Source organism: Dioscorea cayenensis, chromosome 14 (genome assembly GCF_009730915.1).
Source record: "Dioscorea cayenensis subsp. rotundata cultivar TDr96_F1 chromosome 14, TDr96_F1_v2_PseudoChromosome.rev07_lg8_w22 25.fasta, whole genome shotgun sequence".
Lineage (NCBI taxonomy): Eukaryota > Viridiplantae > Streptophyta > Magnoliopsida > Dioscoreales > Dioscoreaceae > Dioscorea > Dioscorea cayenensis.
This window is the reverse complement of record NC_052484.1, coordinates 18081211-18105319: the sequence shown is the minus strand read 5'-3', so window position 1 is coordinate 18105319 and position 24109 is coordinate 18081211. Positions and strand designations below refer to the sequence as shown.

General features: G+C 33.1%; 4 protein-coding genes across 4 annotated transcripts; 2 read left to right on the top strand and 2 right to left on the bottom strand.

Annotated features, from left to right (window-relative positions):
• Positions 1-1953: 1953 nt before the first annotated feature.
• LOC120276378 (50S ribosomal protein L27, chloroplastic) lies at positions 1954-5577 on the bottom strand. The gene is made up of 3 exons (XM_039283102.1): positions 5204-5577; positions 2369-2470; positions 1954-2263 (listed from the first exon to the last, which is right to left on the bottom strand). Exons 1-3 carry the CDS (start codon positions 5507-5509, stop codon positions 2084-2086), a joined length of 588 nt encoding a protein of 195 aa, XP_039139036.1. The 5' UTR covers positions 5510-5577; the 3' UTR covers positions 1954-2083.
• A 4407-nt stretch (positions 5578-9984) lies between these two features.
• On the top strand, positions 9985-11660 carry LOC120275971 (peroxidase 55-like). The gene is made up of 3 exons (XM_039282709.1): positions 9985-10384; positions 10479-10670; positions 10997-11660. The coding sequence occupies exons 1-3, from the start codon at positions 10175-10177 to the stop codon at positions 11567-11569; spliced, it is 975 nt and encodes a 324-aa protein (XP_039138643.1). The 5' UTR covers positions 9985-10174; the 3' UTR covers positions 11570-11660.
• A 1437-nt stretch (positions 11661-13097) lies between these two features.
• On the top strand, positions 13098-15672 carry LOC120275259 (U6 snRNA-associated Sm-like protein LSm6). The gene is made up of 3 exons (XM_039281781.1): positions 13098-13253; positions 15185-15298; positions 15386-15672. The coding sequence occupies exons 1-3, from the start codon at positions 13115-13117 to the stop codon at positions 15430-15432; spliced, it is 300 nt and encodes a 99-aa protein (XP_039137715.1). The 5' UTR covers positions 13098-13114; the 3' UTR covers positions 15433-15672.
• Positions 15673-16147: 475 nt separating this feature from the next.
• LOC120275634 (protein NUCLEAR FUSION DEFECTIVE 4-like) lies at positions 16148-20043 on the bottom strand. Its single transcript, XM_039282263.1, is given in 5 exon segments — positions 16148-16936; positions 17549-17694; positions 17696-18487; positions 18971-19622; positions 19773-20043. Coding segments are annotated over 4 exon segments (1782 nt in total). The 5' UTR covers positions 19307-19622; positions 19773-20043; the 3' UTR covers positions 16148-16428.
• Positions 20044-24109: the final 4066 nt, after the last annotated feature.

Sequence of the window (24109 nt, the reverse complement as noted above, 5' to 3'; positions counted from 1 at the left end):
TTTTGGTTTGATCCCTCAACTCTCATTTCTTTAGCTTCTTTTGTGAACCATCTTAGTGTATGGATGATGTATGAGTGTTGAATATCTTTTCTTGTGAAATTCATGTTCTTTATATGTATTCTTCTAGTGAGCTAGAGAGAACTTGGTGTTATCTCATATGTCAACATAGTGGAAACATGTTTAAAGAGGCTCTAAGGAGTCCGTAGTTTTTTTCCTCGATTTGTAGGGTTTCCATGCTAAAAATCGTTTCTTGTATTATTGTATACTTGTTCATCTCATTCTAACATGAATGAGGGGTTTGATAGTATTTTATGAGTTGTTTTGAAGCTTTGAAGTCTTGTAGAATCCTTGGGAGGAGCATTGAAGCCTCAAGGAGACTATTGAAGGTGTTTTGCAGCTTATGCGGGTAGCATACGGGCCGCACGAAATCACCAGTGAGTTTTACGGGGTGTTTCCACGTTTCACTATTGCATTTCATGCAAACCCCCAACACAACCAAAACAGAAAAAACCCTTTGGCTTATGTGGGGTTTTTTGGGAAATATTTACTTAAATATGTATTTTTTTAAATTATTTATTAAAATATGCAAAGATACCACTTATGGTAATTTTATGGTACTTTTTGCAGATAGTGCTTTTTCAGATTTTTTTTAATTTAATAATATATTTTTTATATAATATTTTACATTTTCAACTTTATAAATTTATTAAATTAATTTTTTCTTGCAACTTCCATTTAAAAACCAAAACAGAAAAAATCCTTTGGCTTATGTGGGGTTTTTTGAAAATATTTACTTAAATATGTAATTTTTTTAAAATTATTTATTAAAATATGCAAAGATACCACTTATGGTAGTTTTACGGTACTTTTTGCATATAGTGCTTTTTCAGATTTTTTTTTAATTTATAATATATTTTTTATATAATATTTTACATTTTCGACTTTATAAATTTGTTAAATTAAATTTTTCTTGCAACTTCCATTTAAATTTCACAATGGGTTTTTATATAAATTTTTACATTTAAGTCCTTATAAATTTTTTTAATTTAAATTTTTTCTCACATTTCTATTTAAATTTTATAATGGATTATTTAAATTAAAAAAAAAATCTGAAGAAGCACATTGTCCAAAAAGTACCATACAAGTATCGTGCATGGTACTTTTGCGCATTTTGACAAATAATTTTAAAAATATGTATTTAAGTAAATATTTAAAAAAATTTAATATTAAAAAAAAAGCTGCCATATATGCCCCCTCTCCATAAATTAATTTAAAATATAAATCAACAATTCTCAAAGTTTATGAGATATTTAAAATTGTTATAAACATAATAATTTTATTAACACTCTCAAAACAAGGAATATAACAACAAATCTCTTGGACTTGGAAGAACATTTTATTGCAATATTTTGAAAATTAAATAGATAAGATTATAGCTCCTCATACCCTTCTTAAATTTATTTTCATGCTCATTTTAATCTCTAAAAAAAAATAAAATTGACTCTCAAATATGTTACTTTACACAGATGTGCCACATGTTTGAACATATTAACCAAATAAATTCATACATTTGAGAGATAAAATAAACCACTTACTTTAAAGCCATAAATGAATGATTATTAATTGATTAATCAAACTTTAAAGGCCATCTAGTATTAATCCAATAAATGTAAAAGTACAAGGGATACAGACATAAAACCCTTGGAAGAAAAAAAATGTAAACCTGAACCAAGAGCCATTATTAACAAGAGCAAGAACAATAACAATGGGTGAAATAGCACCTTTGAAGAAGAAAGGCACATAAGAGTTAGACAAGCAATGACAACCAAGAAATGAGATTTTCTTCTTTCAATGCATGTAAAGAGATTTACATCTCAAAAGAAATCATTAGAAAGATTAAAGAATTAAGAGGCACCTTCTGAACAACAAGAAAGGAACATAGGACACGAGCAATGACAACTAAGGGAGAAGTTAAGTCTTTATTTTTTACTCTTAATGCTTGCAAAGATTTACATCTTCAACAAGAATAGTGTGAAAAAGATGCATCTTTGAAGAAGAAAAGAATTACATTTGATTAACGATATCAACAAACAGGAGTGTCTTCAGAGACAACCTCAGCAGAAGCCATTACTAGTTGTGGTGCGACAACCACACCTTCTTTTCTAGCCTTCTTTCGCTCTCTCTGTAGTCTGAAGTACTCCCTTTTCCGGGCTTTGTAACTGTTTGGGTTCTCAGGCTGTTCGATCCGTGGGTAAACACTTATCTGTTAGATCATACCAAACCAAAGATTGTCAGTCAAAGAATATATATTTATGTATATATAGTTCATGATTTGACAAGAATTTTGCTTGTCAATTTTAACGAAGACCTTCTTCCTGTCTGGACCGAACTTCTCAAACTTGACCAGCCCATCGATTAGAGAGAAGATTGTGTGATCCCTTCCAAGTCCAACATTTTTCCCAGGATGGAACTGAAGGTTAGTCACAACTCAAAATGTTAGCACAACGCCCTGGTATCACAATTTACATCATCAAATACCAGTTAAAGGAACAAAAAGGAAAGAGAAAATTTGAAGACTAGTCCTAGTTCCGTCACATTTCTACTTTAATATAATAGTTGTTGATATAAAAGGATTTCCTAATTAAACATAAAATGCATATATTAATAGGGAAGTAATAATCGTTTGTCCTCTCTAACCATAATGTGGTATGCATTTAGCAATCTGAATGAAAGTTTTCACAGTATTAATTCCAGAACAGACAAGCCATGGGAACCCAATGTACCTGCTTGCATGATAATGGGCCACAGGTCTGCCCCATACCCCCATATAAGCAAGGAGGGTGATAATTGGAAAGGTGTAAGTTTGATTTAGTGAAGGAAACACCCATGCCATGTTGAACTTAATTAGGGCAAGTGCTGATGCTGGCAGAAACATAGCTTTTGTTATTCCTATCCCATATTAACTACAAACTTAAATCAGACGCAGCATACGTTGTGACCCCAACTGTATAGAGGATATTGTGAGAAAGAATTTGAATTCAGAAGTAATTAAGCCTTGGCGAGGAGATTAGAATATGTATGTATCATACAACTGTCATTAGATTTGGTCTTGCACCAGAGGTTATTGAATGCCACAGCATTGCTTGCAACACAAATGTTTTCACAGGTGTGGGCATGGCTGAACTCTCAGGCTTCATATGGAGGAAAAAGTCTAATACTACCTCATGAGAAACTAATAGGTACCAAGGATTGGCAAAAGTATGAATTCTTTTGCTTTTTTGTGTGTGAGGAGAATAAACAAAGTGGAGAGATGGTAGGAAGAGAAAGTTGCTGGGATCAACAGTATAACCTAGTGGGATACATGCATGGAAAGTATACTACGAATTTCTTCCTACATAGCTTCAAACTAAATGAAGACATTGTCCACAGCGTCATCCAGCATCATGAAAGAGCATTGGGAACTAGTTATTGTTGGCCATAATTCATCTTTTAGAAGCAAATAATCTCAAGTAGTACATCATCTTCTTAGGGGTTAGCCTACTTACAAGTTATAACAGCCACAATAGATTGGAAAATCTCCTTCAAGAGATGTCCTAGCTTACGACAAGCCACTAGTACTAGATACTTCCCCATGACTAGATCAAAGGGCCAATCATTCACGGCCACATAGGACATTGAACACAAAGCGGACAGCACTTGGTTGGGAGGCTAAGGCTTACTAATTGGCCCACAAAGGGTAACAATTTAATGGAAACCAAACATTCGCTGCAACCACAACAGGCGAGCTACACTTAGGACACACCCATCATCTGTTATATCCTAAAAGAATTATGTGCAAGGAAGATGTTATCTGCCATAAATAAAATTGCTGGGCATAGACTCAAGGAAAATGTTGTTAAACATAATAATTTTCAGAAGTTGAAGTATGTGGGTATAGGCAGCAAACAATAAACTATTTCAATGTCTAACTCAACCTTTAGAGAAACACTACTTAAAATAATTTGTGTGCACAAATTGGTGCTATAGAACAAGAAACAAAATATTAATAGCACACATGGCTCAGTGAAAGTTATCAATACAATAAACCTGTGAAAGTTACCAATACATGAAAGACAAATATAGAAACAAAAATGTCAAAACCCACTTGTGCAAGTTATTGGATATAGGCCAATAGCAAGCCATTTCAATGTCAAACCTAAACTAGGGTAAGGATCCAAGAACAGAGCATGCTAAATTAAATGCATACTATTTGCTTTTTTATGCCGATTTCCTATACATTCTTAAATCTTTGCATTCTCAGTGAACTTTATTCTTTGAATTTCAAAATTTTGGATTTTAATAATAAACTAAAATGTCACTAGAGGACCAGGATCAAAACTGAAATTGAAGCATCAAATTTTGAGAACCACTTGGACAGGCAGTTATATGCAAGCATGAATCAGCGTACATGACAAATTGTTTTGATTCAAATCGAAATATAACAACTAGATAGCAGATATAGTTAAGCAAAAGTTCTCTGTCCAGCCAAATTGCATGGCTACAAGCTAGACAAATGAGCAAATACATGTCAAAACAACAGCAGTGATCTGATTATGTTTGACAATCTAGGTAAACATATGATTCAAAATTTAAAATTAAAACGCAATATATTCCACAAACTATGAGTAAACAACAGAATTTATAGTTATTATCATATGAAGTTTTCCTGTTTTCTACTCTTGCCACAAACCACAAATTATCATGAATTCAGCCAAAACCTATATACAATCGCAAGTTTAAAAACCAAAGTTCTTTTTTTTCTTTCATCAAATATCCGAAAACAAATTGCTCATCTATTTACATAAACACCTTGCAATTATATCATCATGACTCCAACTAAGCAACACAGAACCATCAATTGTCTAGCAAATGAACACTAATTCTCAAAGATTAACTATCCCAACTCTTCCAAAGATTAATCTACGCATAGTGTTAAAAAATACACAAGCTTTATTGTGTTCAAATTTAAAATTTTTCTCTTGTTTCTTCTCGCTCAGCTAAGTAAACTAACAAAGGACAATTAAAAAGAAAATTCAGCTAAATACCAACCTACATATCGCACACAAAACAAAGCAGTTCTTAATCACCAAAACTCACATTCTAAAACCAAGAGAAAAAGAAAACGAAATTGCGGTTCTAAAAGTGGGCAAAATCCACAATTTACCTTAGTCCCCCGCTGGCGGACAATGATGGCACCAGGCTTTGCGATCTGATCGCCGTAAATCTTGACACCAAGCCGCTGCCCCTTCGAATCCCTACCATTCTTAGTGCTCCCAGCTCCTTTTTTGTGCGCCGACTCGATCGTCAGGGGCGTGAAGCCGGTTGGCAGAGGGCGAGCGCAGCGGAAATTGAGGGGCGCAAACGCGAGGCCACCGGTGAGGTATGAAGAAGAGGAAGAGAAGGAGGAGGAGGAGTTAAGGGAGAGTCCCTTGAAGGCGCCAGCGAGGTTGAAGGTCGTCAGCGTCGCCATTGCTGAGCTCTGGAAAGTGAGACGCCGAACTGCGAAAGTGGAATAGAGAGAGAGAGAGAGAGAGAGCAAATGGAGATAAGAGAAGCGAGTGGCTGTGGAACAAAACGGATCGGGTTCGACTAGAAGGGTCTTGACCCGATAGAATTTTTGGGTTGGATGGATGATCATAGGACCCAAATCCACAGAAAAAAGGGTAAATTAATCTGATAGTCCCTAAACTATGGGGTTGCTGCTAATTTAATCACTGAACTTCAAAAAATTTCAATTGTATTCCTAAACTATTTATTTTCTTTCAATCAAGTCCTTCAGGCGAATAGTGTAAACGGGAAGTTGACGTGGCTAGTCAACTTTCCAGCTTCCCTTCATTTTTTTTCTTTCACGTGTGCATATATCTCTTTAAACTCTAATGCTTATCACCACTTCCCTTATCTCTACCTTTCTCCTACTCATCCTCTTCATTTTACTTCTTTCTGAGGTCTTTAGCAATGAGGTTCTAAGGAAAAGCCTCAAAAATACTATTAATGGAGCCAGGAACAGCATCAAAGTAGAAGATGGACCCAGCTTGAATCCTCAAGATATCGCCCTCTTTCAGACCATGTTCTTGCTCTCTGAATCCACCACACCAACACTTCCACTTCCTATAGAGTCATGTTCCAAAGATTAGATTAAGATTCATTAATGAATATATATATATATATATATATATACATACCGTTGGCAACAAAGAGAACGACCTCAGCATCAAGATGATGAGGCTTGAGAAAGGCTCTTGGTTTGAGACAGATAATCGAGACCCTGTAGTTATTAACCCCAACCAATATCTTGGACAGTTGGTAGACATTTAGGGGGACTCTCAAGCTCCCATGTTCAATCCTGAGCTTTTGCAGAAGCCTCTCATTTCGGAAAACATAGTCTCTTTCTCCTCTTTCTTCTTGATGATCATTTCCTCCATTGTAATCAACTTGGCAACATGTCTTGCATTTTCCAGGCTATACCTACTTTGATGTTGTTCCTTGCTCCATCAATAGGATTCTTGAAGCTTTTTCTTAGAACCTCATTGCTGAAGACCTTAGAAAGAAGGAAAATGGAGAGGTTGAGTAGGAGCAAAGGTAGGTTGAGAGGATGAGTAAGGGAAAAGGTAGGTTTTTTAGAAAGGTGGTCATTGATGTAATGCAAAGGATTGCTTGGGTTTTGATAGTAGAGGGATGGAGAATAGGAGGTGAGTATTTATAGACAGATGGAGAAGAGATAAGGGAAGTTGTGATAAGCATTAGAGTTTAAATGGATATATGCACACGTGAAAGAAGAAAGTGAAGGGAAGCTGGAAAGTTGACTGATGAGTATAATTTGCACTCAATATATAGACCTTCTTTAACTCATAATGAATTAAATTTGAATTATTTTAAACCAATTTTACTCCTAATCTTATTGTTATTGCATTGTAGGAAAGAAAGAGAATGATGTGAAGGAAAAACATGTAAAAAGCATAAAATTGGAGAAAAAAAAAGCAAAGTTTCAACAAAAAGAGAACAAGCAAAACAAAAAATCTAGCGCCTAGCGCTAGCATGCAGTGCTTAGACGCTACAACATAAAAAGGTGCAAAACATAAACTATAGTGCCTAGGCGCTACCCGATTTTAAGTTATAAAAGGGGCTAGGGTTGAGATGAAAAGATGAGGAGAATTTCAGAGATCAAGAGGTTGGGAGTGAAGATTTGGCGCGGATTCATTGTCAGGCTTTAGTTTTTAGTTTTTCTTTGTTTATTTGGTTATGAACCTTATTAATATGTCAAACTTTGCAATTATTATATTCTAAATACTTTTTCTAGGGCTACGATGTAGCCAGACTATCAAAACCTAGATTCATGTTTGTTTAATTCAGTTGATGCTTGTATCAAGACTATGTTGGATATTTTAATTTATGCTTAATGCTTGTGATTGCTTGATCACCAAATGCATGATTAGTAATTTGATTTGAGACCGAGATGTGATAATTGAATTAGGTCTTGATTGAAATATCGTACAATCATCATAAGATAGAGATATTTATGAGGTTGTATGCATCATTATAAATTTCTAGAGCTTAATGAGTTCCATAGGTTCACAGTTATCTTAGAGATGATGTTAACTTATCTAGTGGAATATGCTATTGATGCTTGAGAAAGATCAATATGTAATATAGGGAAATTTGATCACAACATAAGAAACAAACATTGATTGATTAAACTTGATGATCTAGGTGGAATTAGTCTAAGTGAACTCGGAAACCCTAGAATCTCTTGACATTGATTTCTTCTCATCTAACTATCTTTCTCTAGTCCTTGAATTAGATTTTCTAAATTAAATCTCTTCAATCTCATTAATCAAGTAGAATTAGGTTTAGTAATTTTGGTAATTAATAAGCTCAATCCTTGTGGGACGATACTCTCTTATCATTATATTACTTGTTTGCGATAGCGTATACTTGCATTATAAAAATCACACCAACATTGACTCGCCACGTCAGCTTCCAATTAACGGCGTTAGCCAGAATGACTTGATTGAAAGAAAATAAATAGTTTAGGGATGCAATTGAAATTTTTTGAAGTTCAGTGACCAAATTAGGAACAACACATAGTTTAGGGACTATCTGAGTTGTTTACCCAATAAAAATCCAGTAGACTCGGTTCCGTGGTAACTACTACAGAACCAAGACGTGGCTCAATCTTAACTATGGTTTATAAATTTAATTTTTTATTTTTATTTATTATATAATATAGGGATAGATTGATAATTATATTAAAAGATGGTTAGCCTTTGTTTTAAAGATCACTAAATTGAGGCAATCAGTGAGGATGAGTCATATCTTGATTCCGTTAGAACTACTATGAAACCAAGTTCATGGATCATTTTTCAGATACCCAACACATTTGCAAAATAATAAAAAAGGAGAATTTTTTTAAAGTTAATTTAACTTAACCTTTTTTCCCTTGCACAGGTTGGTAGTGGCATGCCAATGAAGCGGGTTTTAATCTCAACTCATGTAGATATGAGCATAGGTGCATTGAGAGATTAATTCTATATATACACACGCCTATAAAAGATGACTTATTCATGTTTGGTCAAAAAATAAATACGTTTTTAGATTTATTACCATTTTTATCATTTTATTTAATTTATGTCATTTTTATTTATTTCATAAATATATATATATATATATCTATCTTTCACTAATCATGAATGTTTGTAGTTTAATCATGGTTTAATTGTAGTTATGTGATATCTTAAGGTTGTTTTTGATGGAGATTATGTATGAAGGGGGTATATATATATATATATATATATATATACTAAACACTTAAATAATGAAAAGTAAGAGCAAAAGAGATTGAAAAAGACAAATCTGGCTAGAATTTAGAAAAAAGAATATTGGGAGAGGGGACATGGGAGCCGTTGGATGGTAATCCAATGGACTCGGGTCATCTATAAGATTCAAAATTTATTGACATTATATACATTAACTATATATATTGAAAAAAACAAAGGAATTAATTTATTCTTTATAAGACAAGCCAAGCAAGAAAGTTTCATGTTGTCATCCATTCCTTGTCTTTGTCTCACATGCTTGCAAAAAGGCAATTAATCATCCAACTATTGTGAATGTCCTCTATCTAAAAAATAATTAATGCTCAAAGATAATGCTTGTTATAAAATTATAAGTAACAAGAATTTCATGTTCTTGTAATCATCTTAATTAACAAGCGACGTGATCCAGTTTCCCAACCCTCCACTTTGATTAAAAAAATTATATCTTTTCCCAAATATAGTTCATTGATCAATCTAAGTACAAAGTTTTTCTTCAAAAACAGTTGTAATGCATGTTCTCCATAATCATAAACAGCTATTGGATAAGTTCAAACTTTTGACTTAGTTCGAAATGAAACAAAAACTAGGAATTTTTCAGTTACTGAGTTTGATATATTATTTTCTTCTAATCCATTGTTGAGTTTTTTCTCATACTTAATTAAAGTCTAATTCTCCTCATTAAATTCCACCCTTTCTTGTAACTCTTTTAAATCCAAAACATATATCAAACATTGATTCTCAACTTAGCCTACCAACCAAAGCTTCAAGTTTTCAACTCTTAAGCATTGCTCACATGCATGGAAAGGCCACATGATAAGCTTAATTAAGTAATCTTAATTTATTATGTAATTAAAATAACTCAAAATAAGCCAATTAAGTTCATCGACTCCACTAAGTTAAGATGATGCAAGTCTTGCCAATAAGATTAGCTGGCATTGGTTTGTGTGTCTCTATCCTACATGTGCATTGGAACGTTGCTCACATAAAATACTCCCCCCACTTCCATGAACATCCAAAGTAAACTCTAATAAGCATCACCTCACAGCTCATTTTGTCCTCTCAATATAAGAATCAATCTCTTGCTATAAATTTATGAACATGCAAAGGATGTTGTCCATTGCACATTTTTCATAGTCTATGATTGGCTGTATGTACATAGCTTTGAATTGTAAACTCTCACAAGTTTAATCATACAATGATTTGAGTGTGTCCACTTGCATAATTTCTCACTTTCAATCCTTTATATATATATACACACACGAGCAATACCTTGTACATCAAATATAGACATAGTGCAAGGCATAGAGGAGAGAAAGAGAGAGATGGAGCTAAAGAAAGGATCTTTAATGGTGATCATGTTGTTGATGGTCATGGGGATCATAGGAGAAGCTCAACTCTTTCCAAACTTTTATCGGTCTACTTGCCCGAATGTCGAATCAATTGTTCGGCAAGCGGTGACGAGGAAGATACAACAAACATTCGTTACCGTTCCGGCTACTCTTCGCCTTTTCTTCCATGATTGTTTTGTTGAGGTATATATATATATATTGAGGTTATGATGATGAAGATATTTTGGTGTTCTTGCATTAATGCTTCTTTTATGATCATTTGTTTTCATGTTTTCAGGGTTGTGATGGATCAGTTTTGATTTCTTCTCCGAGAGGAGATGCCGAGAAGGATGCGCCGGATAATTTGTCACTTGCCGGAGATGGTTTCGATACTGTGATTAAGGCCAAGCAAGCTGTGGAAGCTCAATGTCCAGGAGTTGTTTCTTGTGCAGATATCTTGACAATTGCTGCTAGAGATGTTGTTGCCTTGGTATGCATTTTTCTCTCTTGAAATTTTGTTTCCTAACCTGTTAAATAACAGAGAGGATAGAGAATATGAAATAGATTATTGGAGGGAGTCTGGAAGATTCATCTCTCATAAGAATCAAATACTTTTAACTGCTCGGCTATTGGCTATTGCAATGATGGCTAAATAAAAACTTATATATCAAACTTAATTTAGCTAGAATTGTCTCACATAGTTTAGTCATGTATATAAGTGTAAATTTTGACATTAATTTAGTTCATATTCCCTATATATTTTCTAGTCCGGCTATCCTTGTAACATCAATCTAATTCATATTCTCTATTTATCAGTCCGGCGGTCCCAACTTCCAAGTAGAACTAGGCCGCCGAGACGGCCTGATATCGTTCCGATGGAGAGTGACCGGCAACCTCCCAGGCCCAACCTTCAGTGTGAACCTTCTGAACTGGATATTCCGGAAGAACAACCTAACACAAACAGACATGATTGCTCTATCCGGAGGACACACCGTTGGCTTCTCCCACTGCACTCGCTTCGCCAACCGTCTCTACTCCTTCAACTCCACTCACCAGACAGACCCTTCACTGAACCCATCATATGCTCGGCAACTCATGCAAGCTTGTCCGCGCAACGTGAACCCACTTGTGGCCATTAACATGGACCCTACTACTCCAAATAGCTTTGATAATGCTTACTTTAAAAACTTGGTTAATGGTGAAGGCCTTTTCACTTCTGATCAGGGATTGTTTACTAGTTTCCAGAGTAGAGCTACTGTGAATGCCTTTGCTTCCAACCAGGCGAGCTTTTTCTCGGCGTTTAGTGCTGCCATGGTGAGGCTTGGGAGAACTGGTGTTAAGACTGGAAGGCAGGGGGAGATTAGGAGAGATTGCTCTGCTTTTAATTGAGTTTTAGTTAATTTGGTGTTTTGTTTTGTTGGTTGTGGGATCATTGAATAAGTGAGTATTGTTGTTTTATATATATTTTTTTTGTTGTGTTTGTGGGAAATAAATTAATTTACTCAATTGTTAGAGTAATAAAGTTTCAAAAATAAAGTGGAATTTTTTTATAAATATAATAAGCGTAATATAACGAGAAATATAATAAGCTGCAAATTGATGGTTTAGAGATTATTTGGCATCATTGTCAATTCATGTTTTTGTTTTCAATTTTATGTTTTGAAAACAAACCTAAAAAAACATATTTGACATTTTGTTTTTTAAAGATTTTGACAATAATTTTTTATGTTTTTACTTTTTGTATCCATCGGAATTTAAATTTAAGTCTCGTAAATCTTTACATTAACACTTTTCAAAATGGGACTAATGTTGCTAAACTATGAACTCTTTGGTATACAAATTCTTTTTTTCTTTTTTTAGGCTGATTATACGATATCAACTATTCCCAATTTTAGTGTGCATTGTTTATGTTTTTTTATATTATTTTGTTATTTGTGCCCTTTTCCTTTTAATATATTTTGTGATATACTTATTTTTATTATAAAAATAAATAAAGTCTATACTATTTATATGCAGAATGAATGATCTCATGTGATGGCTTGCTTTTTACTGTCGTAAATATCATATTCTCACCGAAAAAAAAACATGTTTTCTTTGATGATCTTTTTTGTGATGACTATAAATTGCCTTTGTAAAACTTTATTTATTTATTTAATTTTACCAACACAAATTCCTTTCATAAAAATTATAAGCCTTTACAACTAACATCAATATCGTTGTAATCAACACAAATATTCACCTCAATTTGCAACCAAGACATTAATTCATACATTCACCACTTGTGGATGACTGGATGTTTAGTCTTTACTCCTTTACTAATTTATTGGTTCTTTTTTTTTTATGTATTTATTTGTTTGTTTTATATTATATATGAATGTCCAAACCTAACATTTATATTTTTTTAATAAAACAATAATTCATAATTTTTAAAAATAATTAAAAATAATGTAAAAACTGAATAAATTATAGTGTAGAATATCAAAGATCACATAAATAATGTAAACTATTGATATCTGTCTTTTATGTAAGATGTTAACACTTGAAATAAAAAGCACATTTTTGTAGGGAAAAAATAATGGATTCGGGTCAAGATCCGAATCCAAGAACAAAGAACTAACATTTATATTTTTTTTAAGTAAAACAATAATCTATTAATTTTTTTTAAAAAAATTTAGAATAGTGTAAAAAACTAAATAAATTGTCGTGTAGAATATCAAAGACCACTTAACCTATTAATATCCCGTCTTTTCCGTAGGGGCTAACATCCAAAATAAAAAGTAAATCTTTGGGAATTAAAGGATTCGGGTCAAGATCCGAATCCAAGAACAAACGTTGAAGCGGGTCGGATGAAAAATTTGAACCCGACCCGTTTGGTACCCTTGTATATAAAAGCAAAGAACGGGAACCTGCTGTGGCTTCTCCGGAGCGCAGAAGATGAGCAGTGGTGGCAGCGGCGGCGGTGGCGGAGGAGGAGGAGGAGGAGGAGGATCGGTGAAGACGCCAGCGGACTTCTTGAAGTCGATTAGGGGTCGTCCCGTCGTCGTCAAGCTCAATTCCGGTGTCGACTACCGTGGTTTTATACTTGTGCCCTGCTTCCTCTTCTAGGGTTTTTTTTTTCTTCCAGTTTTTGAATTGATATTTGCTTGACTTTGATCTGTTCTTATGTCATTGTTTGAGCATGATTCAAAATTTGTTTAGATGGTTTCTCACTTTTTAGTGAATATCTGTGATTAGGGTTTAATAGATTCAATTGCTATTCTTTAAACCCTAAAAATTCTCCCTTTTTTTTTTCTATGCATTGGTTTTTGGCATTTTCCTGGTAGATAACTTAATTTGTATGAATGTTAGTTCTAAAATTGATATCTTTCGTAATATCAGAGGTAATTTTCATGAAGGGTGGGCATGCACTCTTGATGAACATACATCACGGATATATGCTTTTAGAAATTCTCAAGCTTTATGAGTTGGCTTTTGAATGAATAATTCCTGAAAATAAAAGTAATGATTTTGGAAAGAGCCGCATGCAGCTGTGAGATTGAAGGCCCAAATGATTGTGAAATTTCATGAGCAATATGCTTCGTATGAGCCTAAGGATCTTTTTAATTGTTAGGTAGAAATAATACTGAGTGAGGATGCTCATAGTTGTGCAGTGATATAAAGTGTGTGTGTGTGTGTGTGAGGATAAGAAAATTTATTTGTATCTCTTAATATAGCACAAAGCAAAGTAGAATATTTATTAATTTTATGAGGAAGTCTGATGTCTTATTTATTGATATAAGGTAATTTATTTTGGATTGAGAGTTCTTGTGCTATTAATAGTATATAAATAATGTAACCATTTTATTTTCATGTCAATAAATTGGTTATGCCATGGTTGGTGGCTTAGAGCAATAGTGATTACGAGATACATGGTGGAATTGGAGTACAGATGATTTTATTCTGAGGGTGTTGCAATTAACAAGTCACAGTTTTGTCCCTGCTGAAGGTGGTTGTGTTTAGTCAACCTCAATAATTCTTTTCAGAAATTAAACCATTATTCACATAGATATGAGCTTAAAAGACATTATGCCTGCCCAATGCTGTTAAATGTTTTTACTGGATCTCAGGGTGATTAAATATGCCAGGAGATATGAGATAATTGGTGATGAGTGATGTCAACTGTTGGTGTGGCATTCTAACTATCACATCTGTGCCATTAAGTTTATTTGGAAATCTATAAAAAGTGGTAAGTTGTAGATAGTGCAATTGAAAGTTGCACCCTTGAAACAAGATAAGTTTGCCATTTGTCCTTGGCCATGATTGCAATTGCACTTCGTTTTGTAGGTATGAACTATAAGAACCATTGTCATTTGCTGTTATTAAGGCTTGACGAGCTTAGACCTAGCTCTTTTGGACTATGCAATGCTATCTAACTGGACCTTAGATCAATCAATCTGCGTTCAATTGGTGTCAAAATATAATTTTGCGAAACCATTGGTTTGCGCTACCCCTTGACTTTTGGTTCTTGACTAACAATGGGGCACAATGATTTTATATTTATTGATGGATATCTGACGGAGTTATATCACATGTAATCTCTCCTTAGTTTTACACAAGCTACTAGTCAGGTCATCTATGTCTCAATTGAAATGAGTCTTCTTCACCTTACTCTTGCATGTGAGGGGGTCAAGAGATAATTCGAAGCAATAGTGAGAAAGATCTCCAATATTACTTCTTTCGATAGTGCTTTGTGCTTGGATTTTTTTATTTTATTATCGAGAGGAATCACCTTTGATTGCAGGTATTACTTTTGTTCATCCTGTTCTCTTTTTTCCAAGCATCAGTTTTTTCGCACATGCCCTGCTGTTGTATTGCCTTTGCAATTCTATTTTATTTGATTGAATAACCTCCATGCCTGATATCCCCTCTTTAATAACGAATGATTTTCTTCCATACATGTTTTATGTTTTTGCGTTCATTTTCTACCACTAAAGCAGCTTTAAAGAATTGAACTTTTATTTTCAGGAATACTTGCATGTCTAGATGGGTACATGAATATTGCAATGGAACAGACAGAAGAATATGTGAATGGGCAGCTGAAAAACAAATATGGAGATGCTTTTATTAGAGGAAACAATGGTAGTTCCTTCCACCTACCTTACACCCCATTCTTATCAATGTTTTAATGATTTTGTCTGAATTTTCACCCCCACTTTATCAATGCAGTTCTTTACATAAGTACCTCGAAAAGGACCCATGGTGAGGGAGGTTAGCAACCCATGCATAATTTACAATGTCATTACAATCAGCTTGCAATCAGCTTTCCCAAGATGGTGAACTTCTTCAATATTTCTGTGAAGTCTACCTTTGTATCTGATTTATTTGTGAAACCGACATAGTAGATCCTAGTTTTTCTTATTGTGGTGCTACCAAAGCAAGAGGTCGGATTTCCCATTTGCTATTGTATTTTAACAAAAAGTTATCAAGTACTTATTCGACAAGGTTTTTATTTACTTCCAAGTTAATTTCAAAAAATTCTTAAAGTTACGAGTGTTGGAGTGTGCGCGCTTTGTCGTGTGGATGATATTGCAGTGCATATGTTTGATTTTCCAGATGGCATCAAATAATCCTCTGAATAATATGACATGATCTACTCTGCTTCAAATGATAAATGAACTTGGTGTAAGTTAGGTTCTTTGGTGCAGATGATTAGTAATGGCCAACATCTCTTATTCAGGTTAGACAGCAGAAGTTATACCATGAGTGGTGTTTCTGTGTCAAAATTCATTAAGCGTTTGTGATGTTTTTAGGTCAATATTGAGTGATCTTAAAGTTCCAATTTTACGTTTGATTAAATTGCTGGGGAAATCTCAACTCCTCTACAAAACAATCAATAACTGCATATCTATTTTGGAGAAAATTGAAAATGAGACACTAATCTAAATTTAAATATAGTATCTGTCACAAGCTTCACAACCGCCTCATCAATGTCACACAAATACTCTGGATAATATTAAAACAATAACTTTGTTCAGGTGATATCAACTCCATTCAAGTAATTTTACAGTAAAATGCACACGATAAACTGGCAATCCATTAAAAATTTTCACCCGAAGAAATGTACTTGAGACACCTTCATAACTTCCACTGATCTCTCCATTAAAAATTTTCACCAGCCGGTGAAGATTTTTCCTCGCAACTCTGATTTAAGGGAAACTGGCAATCAATACAATATCGGTGATGCTGATGGTTGCTTTCATATCAGTAACTCAAGCGCGAGATTTATCATAAAGATTAGCATAAACGACTTTTGTCCGATAAACCAGAATCATGCTCAAGATAACTGCGATGATGCAGAAACCCGACATTATCAAGGATGAGAGGAAAAAGCAGATAGAGCCTTCGCATTTTAGTACCTCTTCCGCATGAAGTCTAGTTCCAGAGAGTAATCTCCCAACCAGTGACAAATTTTGGTGATTGTGAGCCTGTTTCTCCGCTTCGTAGTCATAGATACCACTCGCGATAACACCAGAAAATACCAAAGAACCTGCAGGATTGGCCGCTGTGAGAAAATTGTACAACGCCCCGAAGTTTTTAACACCGAAAAGCTCAGATGCAGCGGCTGGCACAATAGCCCAATGAGCTCCGTATCCAACTCCAATTAACAATGTGCCGATGTACATCACTCCTGGCCAACCCATAGCGAAAACAAAGTGCCCCATTGCCATCAAAACCTGAGCCACCGCCACAGCAACCGGTCGTGGATATGCGTAGTCCCTGATCAGATGATAGAATGAAATTACATTAATTGAAAAGGATGGACAATAAATTCAAAGAGCTTTCTGGATAGCTGAAGTAAGAGAAAATTTATAGCACTGGTTAAGATTTCATGAACTATGATTAGGAGTCTTTTGGAATTTATTCTTATTCTAAGATGCAAACCAAAAGCTTTAGCTCATATGATGAGAGACACAAATTTATATTCATACCTATATTTAGCAAGTTATGCGATTTGGGAGATTCAACTAAAAAGCAAATGTATACAGAAAGAAAATGAAGATTTTGAGGTTAGAACAGAAAGAAAATGACTACAGACGTCATGAATTCAAGCACATAAGCAAGATATTTCTTCATTCTACGACAAGAACCTAGCTTGTTTTGTCTACATAGCATTTTTCTTGGTCGCTGATCAGTCTATCATTTGAGAAATGTCTAACATGTACACTAAAGAAACAGTCGACAAAGATGCATACAATTAGATGTAATTATATCTGATCAAATGATGATGATGTAATCCAGATACACACGCAAAATGTTTTACAGAAGTAGAAAACACTAGGAACATATAATCGGCAGAATAACATTCAAATAAAGTACTACTGATCATACCTAACGATAATCTCCGAGAAGTAGCCTCCCCCAATGCGGCCGAGAAAATTCCAAATGCTGAGCATGGAAACATAAACATGAGGTTCATCATAACCCAAGGACTGGGTCATTTGACCGAGGTTATCAATGACAGTCAATCCAGATCCCCGATCCCAACAACAGAGACATAAACAGCAGCCAAAAGTCCGCCTTTATCAATGCCTGTGTCAAGGTGAAATCCTCTCCCCTGCGCGGACCTCGCCTCCTCTTGACTCTCACAGCTCCTTCAGCCGCAGCTTGTAATAGCTTTGTTTGCAACTGTGCTATCCTCCGCTGCCTCTCTTGTGCAGGAAGCAGGTCAACTTCCTTAGGCTTTTCATCTTCAACCTCACTGAAAATAATAACATCTTGGTTATCTGATATTCCTGATTTACCAACCTCGTCTTTGTGAGATGAAGGGAGAAGAGATTCTTGCATCGTAGGCAAATCATCGGAGTAAAATGTTAACAGCAAAGGGATTACTATGGGAATGATCAAGAGGGCGAGTAAAATGACCGTGCACAAAATTCTCAAAGAGTAGCTCAAGTCAACTTGATCTTCCAAAAGCATGACACCCATTAAATATGCAGCAAGAATCAAGCATACACTGTAAACAAATACGAAACTAGAACCATCAGACTGCCGCACTTGTCTGTGACCTCCGACAGGCCGAACAATGAACATTAAGGCGATAACTACCATTGACGGTCCAACTGCAACCATAAAGATGATAGCTGCATGATCAGGTGTCTCTATTATTGCATATATTTGGGTCAAGATTGCACCACTCAGACCGGCAAAACCTTTAAGAATGCCAACTACAGGTCCTCTGCTCTTGGGAAAGTTCTGCACACAGGACACAAGTGCCGCCGTGTTGAAGTATGTTTCTCCATTGTTCCCAACAAAGATAAGGATGCACATCTGCACAAAGTTATCGGTTTAACAACTTGAAATCAGAGCTCATGTCTATTTCAACAAGAAGGAATTATATTTCTCTTCTAAGATAGCACAAAAGAAAGTTCTTCTCTAAATATTGTCTTATATGCTGAATAAGGTAATTTTAGAATAAGATGCCATTGTTCCATGCTGTGAAATACTATACACTAAAAACTTACGAACCGGAGATGATTTGGAAACTGTAAAATGCATATAAAAACAAAGCGTACCAACTGATGAACTGAGCAATATGCAGGTTTATGGATAGATTCATGTTAAGTATAAACAACTGATAAAAAAGAATTACCTCATTCTCAATTTACTTTTATTATCAATTTCGATCAAACCTTAATTCCTTGTTCTTTAACATCCCACACAAAGATACAACACAAAGTCTAAATCACAGCTGATCAAGAAAAGATATATAATGTACATTCAATGAAAGGAGAAGTAGGCAGAGGCTCTCACCGCCCACAGAGGCAACGCTGGAACTCGCTTTGTGACGATGAGCCAGACCCAGCCATAGCCGACGACATTCTGAAGTGCACCAACGAGAAGGGCAGCCCAGAGTGGCAGGATCTCACAGAGAGTCGCTGCCAAGATCCCAATACTATCACCAAGGTCTTTAGCCACACCAAGGCTGGCAACTTGGCGCTGATTGTAGCCCATTGAGCTCTTGATCACTGGAGAAATGCTGCCATAGAGATAACCAATCCCACCAACAGCTTGCATCCACATTGCTGCCACAAAAACCAGCCATCTGTTGTTGATGAAGCCCTCAATCTTATGCCTCAATCTACCCATTGCCTCAAGATTGGATTTTTCAGACTTCCAGATTGAGAAGAGATCAAAAAGAACAACTTTGAGAGCAAGAGAAGATCACAAAGCAATGAGATCAAAAGAATGGAGATCTCCAAATGAATACAGAGAAAACAGAAATGTCTTTCCCTATATTTTGGCAATTGAAAGTTGAAACTGTAAGCTTAGACCTTTTGAGCTTGTTGTTATCTTTTCTTTTGTTGCTTTTCTTTAGAAAAAGTTATCCTTGTTGGCCAGATAAGAACACCAAGCGCATGACAGACAGCAAGTGGAACCACCAATGAACTTTAAATGGATTTAACTGAAGAAAAAGGATTGAAAACAAAAATATTAGAAAAAAATCAGAGAAGAGTAATACAAAATCAACACATGATAGAAAAAGTTAGAAACTTTTTTTGTTCTAAGGAACACATTAGAAGAAAAACAAAAAACAAACACCAAAAGGCTGAACCTTTTTTAGGATTTCCTGTTGATTCTTCTGCAAAACCTGGTCCACTGATGTCTCTTAGTGAGCACCTACAAAAGAAAGCAATTCAAAGATAACACTTTGAGATCCCAACTGAAGAGATGTGGCAAAACAAAAGAACAAGAACTCTCTCTCTCTCTCTCTCTTTAGAAGCAGATGGAGAAGCTGCAGAGTGTGGTGATGAAGAAGAAGAAGAAGAAGAAGAAGAAGAAGAAAGACAAAGCTGAGAAAGTAATGAGAGTGAGATTGACTTACAACCATAAAATATTAACTTTGTGAGCTTGATTTATTGTGTTATTCCATAAATTATGGTAATTCCTGACCAAGTCCTAGCAACCACAGATCTTCTTACTGTCTGAAAAATTCATCATCAATAATAATTACCTTTTTTTTAAAAAAAAAAGTTATCATAATAATAATAATAATTATTATTATTATTATAATTACTCTGAAAAATCAGCTGAAACAATATTTATTATATTCTGACAAGGCAATATATATATCATATTGGACTTTTTTGTTATTTTTTTGTAAAAAGTTTATCTCTCTGTAAAACAGTTGTTTTTTTTTATTGTTTTTATTTAAAGATTGAGAGTTCAAGTTGCTTTTATTTAAAAATTGAGAGTTCAAGTAGAATCCTACTATTGAGGATCAAAATAAAATAATAAATTATAAAGAATTGTATATAAAAAATTTATATAAGATTATTTTTTTGAAATTTATTAGTCAAATCAGTTTGCACAAATATCATTTTCTCGGCTTTGAATGATAATATTAGTCATGCACTGAATATTAGTGGTTAAATATTAGAGTGGTGTAGCCATATATATTGTTTGTGCACTACTCTAGAATTTGAATTCATTTATTATTTATTGGGTATGAGTGGGTCTTTTGTGAAAGGTGATGTATTACTTCCCTCTAGAATCGCATAGTAAAGGATTTTCGAGTCATTTTTGATACACTCCAAAATTTTGATAAATTATTATAATTGGTATACTTTTATATTTATTTGTCCCTCAAAAACATTTATCACTTTCGTAAAATTTTTTTAAATAAATATAAAAAAATTGTAAAGAATTATAAAATGAAGAAAAAAAATGAAATTTAACATCAAGAAATTGAACCAATGAAAAGAAAAACTAATTAATAATTAAAAAATGCAGACATTAATCTATTAATTTGGAAAGTTATATGAGTTAATAAATAATGCACCCTTTTACTTGTTTCTGATTGTGGCATCTAATAGTTTAGTTCGGCAAATGTCCTTGTTTGATTAATTAGTTCCAATTTGGTTCATCAAAACAAACGTGTTTACATTGCAGCCTCAACTTCTTTGTCAAGTTGGTGACTTTTTCTCCATATATATATATATATATATATGCTTTAAAAATTGGAAAGCTTATTTAGAATTTACTATTTTATAAAATATTTATGTTGAAAAATATTATTGATAATTTGCATATAAATTAAAAATTGTTTTAGCCTATCAAATCTTATTATTTATTTTAATTTATATTACATATATAGACAAATCACAACATAGCACACTATCACTGTTATTTTGGAAAAAAATTTAAATTTTACCACCCGACTCTTGTGTCACTGGTAAAAATATATATTTTTTAAATTGACTAATTTTTATTAATTAGTATATAATTTGGAATATATGATATTTTTTATTTTTATTTTTTTTATTTTATGTGGATAATAGCATAATAGGTTAGCTTGGCAACAAATGCTATGGACTCAATCATTGCTATGAGACAATTTAGTCGGTTTGAAATACGTAATTTTTTACATAAAAATAATTTCTAAATTTTTGTAAATGGGATTATTGCATTTAAATTTAAAATTAATATTTCCAACAAATACAACAAAGTTTTTATCAGGATTATAGCATGAATACTACTTTGATGATAATTTATGCCGTGGAAGTTAAAATTTATTATCTATGTTTATATTTTTTTTATTATTTATTGTTTATATTTTATCACATGCAAAAATTTGGTCATATATATATTGAGTCCCACATGAACATGGAATAAAATATTTTTAATTCAAGGAGTTCGAAAACAGGTAAGACTTAAAAACAACGAAACCTTCCTAAACAATTTAAAACTTAAAAATTAAATTTAGTATAAATCTCAATTTATATAAACACAAGTATGGTCATACATGAAAGAAGAATATTGGTTTATACTAATTTTTAGCATCTTCAGATTAGATTTTTTTTTTTTTAGCTGTGTAGACATTTTTTTTATAATGTTAATAATCAAATTTATATTGAAGTAAATAAAAAAAGTATCGGTTTTTTTTTTAAGAAAATTGTTATTTAATATTACTTGGAATTTGCTAGTAAATCCAAAATTAACAATTCCTTGTCTGAAAAACTACTGGAAAAATTCAAAACAAATATAAATATAAAAATAATCTAAAAAAAGATATTTGGGTTATAAACAAAAACGCATTCATAGATAATGTACATTTGATTTATTCGGATTTTTTGCATAAAATATTTGTTTTGCTAAAAAATAAATTTGAATCCTAATTGATACAGGGGCACGAATGTTATAGAATTCTTATCCTAGCATTTCTTCGTGTTTATTAAAGGTATAAATATCAAAATGGTCTCTCTATTTTTCGTTTTTCGCCCTTTTAATCTCTCTAACATAAAATCCGCCCTTTTGATCCTTATATTTGCACATTTTCGTCTTTTAGTTGTAAATTTGTCCTTTTGGTCATCGTATTTACATATTTTCATCTTTTTTGATCTCTCTAATTCATCAATTGGAAGGACCAAAAGGGTAAATCCGTCAATTAGAAGGACTAAAAAGACAAAAATGTGAAAATACGAGGACCAAAAAGGCAGATTTTATATTACAAGGACTAAAAGAACATAAAATACAAAATAGAGGAACCATTTTGATATTTTGATATTTATTAAATGGTTTGTTTATTATAATAATAATAATAATAATAATGATAATGATAATGATAATAATAATGATAATAATAAGGAGGCTTCATTTCCATTAAAATTACGGAACTGCCATCAATCATGGGAAAGCTGTCAACAAGGGGCACGTGGGACGCAATGTCAGTCCAGTTGTCATCTTTTGTCTTCTGCCGGGGAGTTTTTAGTCATTTCATTGGTGATCCGTTTCCTGAGGAGTTTATAAGATCGGGGGATAGTTATCTTGTCTTTTAATAACGTCCTTCATTTCCATTTTAAGCCTATTAAATGACTTGAATTTTCATATATAATTTTTTTTAAACTTTATAAACAATATTATTTTTTTTTAAAAGACCACTATGATGTATAAATGTGAGCTATGAAATCACTCGTAAATTAATTCTTTCAATAAAAATTCAAATCCTTACCACTCTTCACATAACACGAAAGACTTATTTTTAGCACTGTTAAAATTACTTAGACCAAATAGCTTTGATTTATAAAATAATATTAATAAATATTATATTGAAAAAAATAATTTAAAAAACAAGTTCAACAATTTTTGCATTTAATTAAATGTAATACTTTTGGTGCATTCCGTTCCAGTTTTATACTGTACATAATGTTGTCAAATAGACCCGAACACTAATCCTTCGAAGCTCATAGTTTGATTGAGATTAAGAATAATTTATAATAATTAATAATATCATATAATATAAAAAAATATATATTTAAAAAACACTATTAGTTAACGTATTAATTAAAATGAAATAATTAAAAATACTAATAAAAAAATGACCACAATTATTTAAATATTCAAATACAATTAGTAGGAGTCAAATATATGAACTTAAAATCAGTGCTTAAATCAATGCTGTTATCATTGTCAAACTTTTGCTCTGAATATTAGGAATATCTGCATCATATAATAATTCTTCTATTAGAAATTTTTGGTCCAAGTGAAAGAAAACATGGATTTTAGATTTTTTTTTTCTCCCTTAAGAAAAATCAATATATTTTTGTTTTAAAACCACAAACATTTTGATTTGATTATCAAGTTCTCAATTTAACCTAAGTTATTTGGTCTTATTTGAGTTTTATTAAATTTGATTTAAAACGTGATGACTGGACTAGTCTCATAGTTGATTTTTTGTTATTCAAATGTGATTGGTCGGTCTTATTAAAATAAGTTTAAATTAATTTTACTTAAAAAAAAGCACCTCGTGTCTAAATTCAAAGCTTGTATATAAATAAAAAAAAAAAATTATCTCTTTGTGGAACTATTTCACTCATCCTTTTATATTTGATCCTAATTACAAAATTGTTACGAGACATCACATTTGCATTGAACTTTTAATTGTTCTTTATT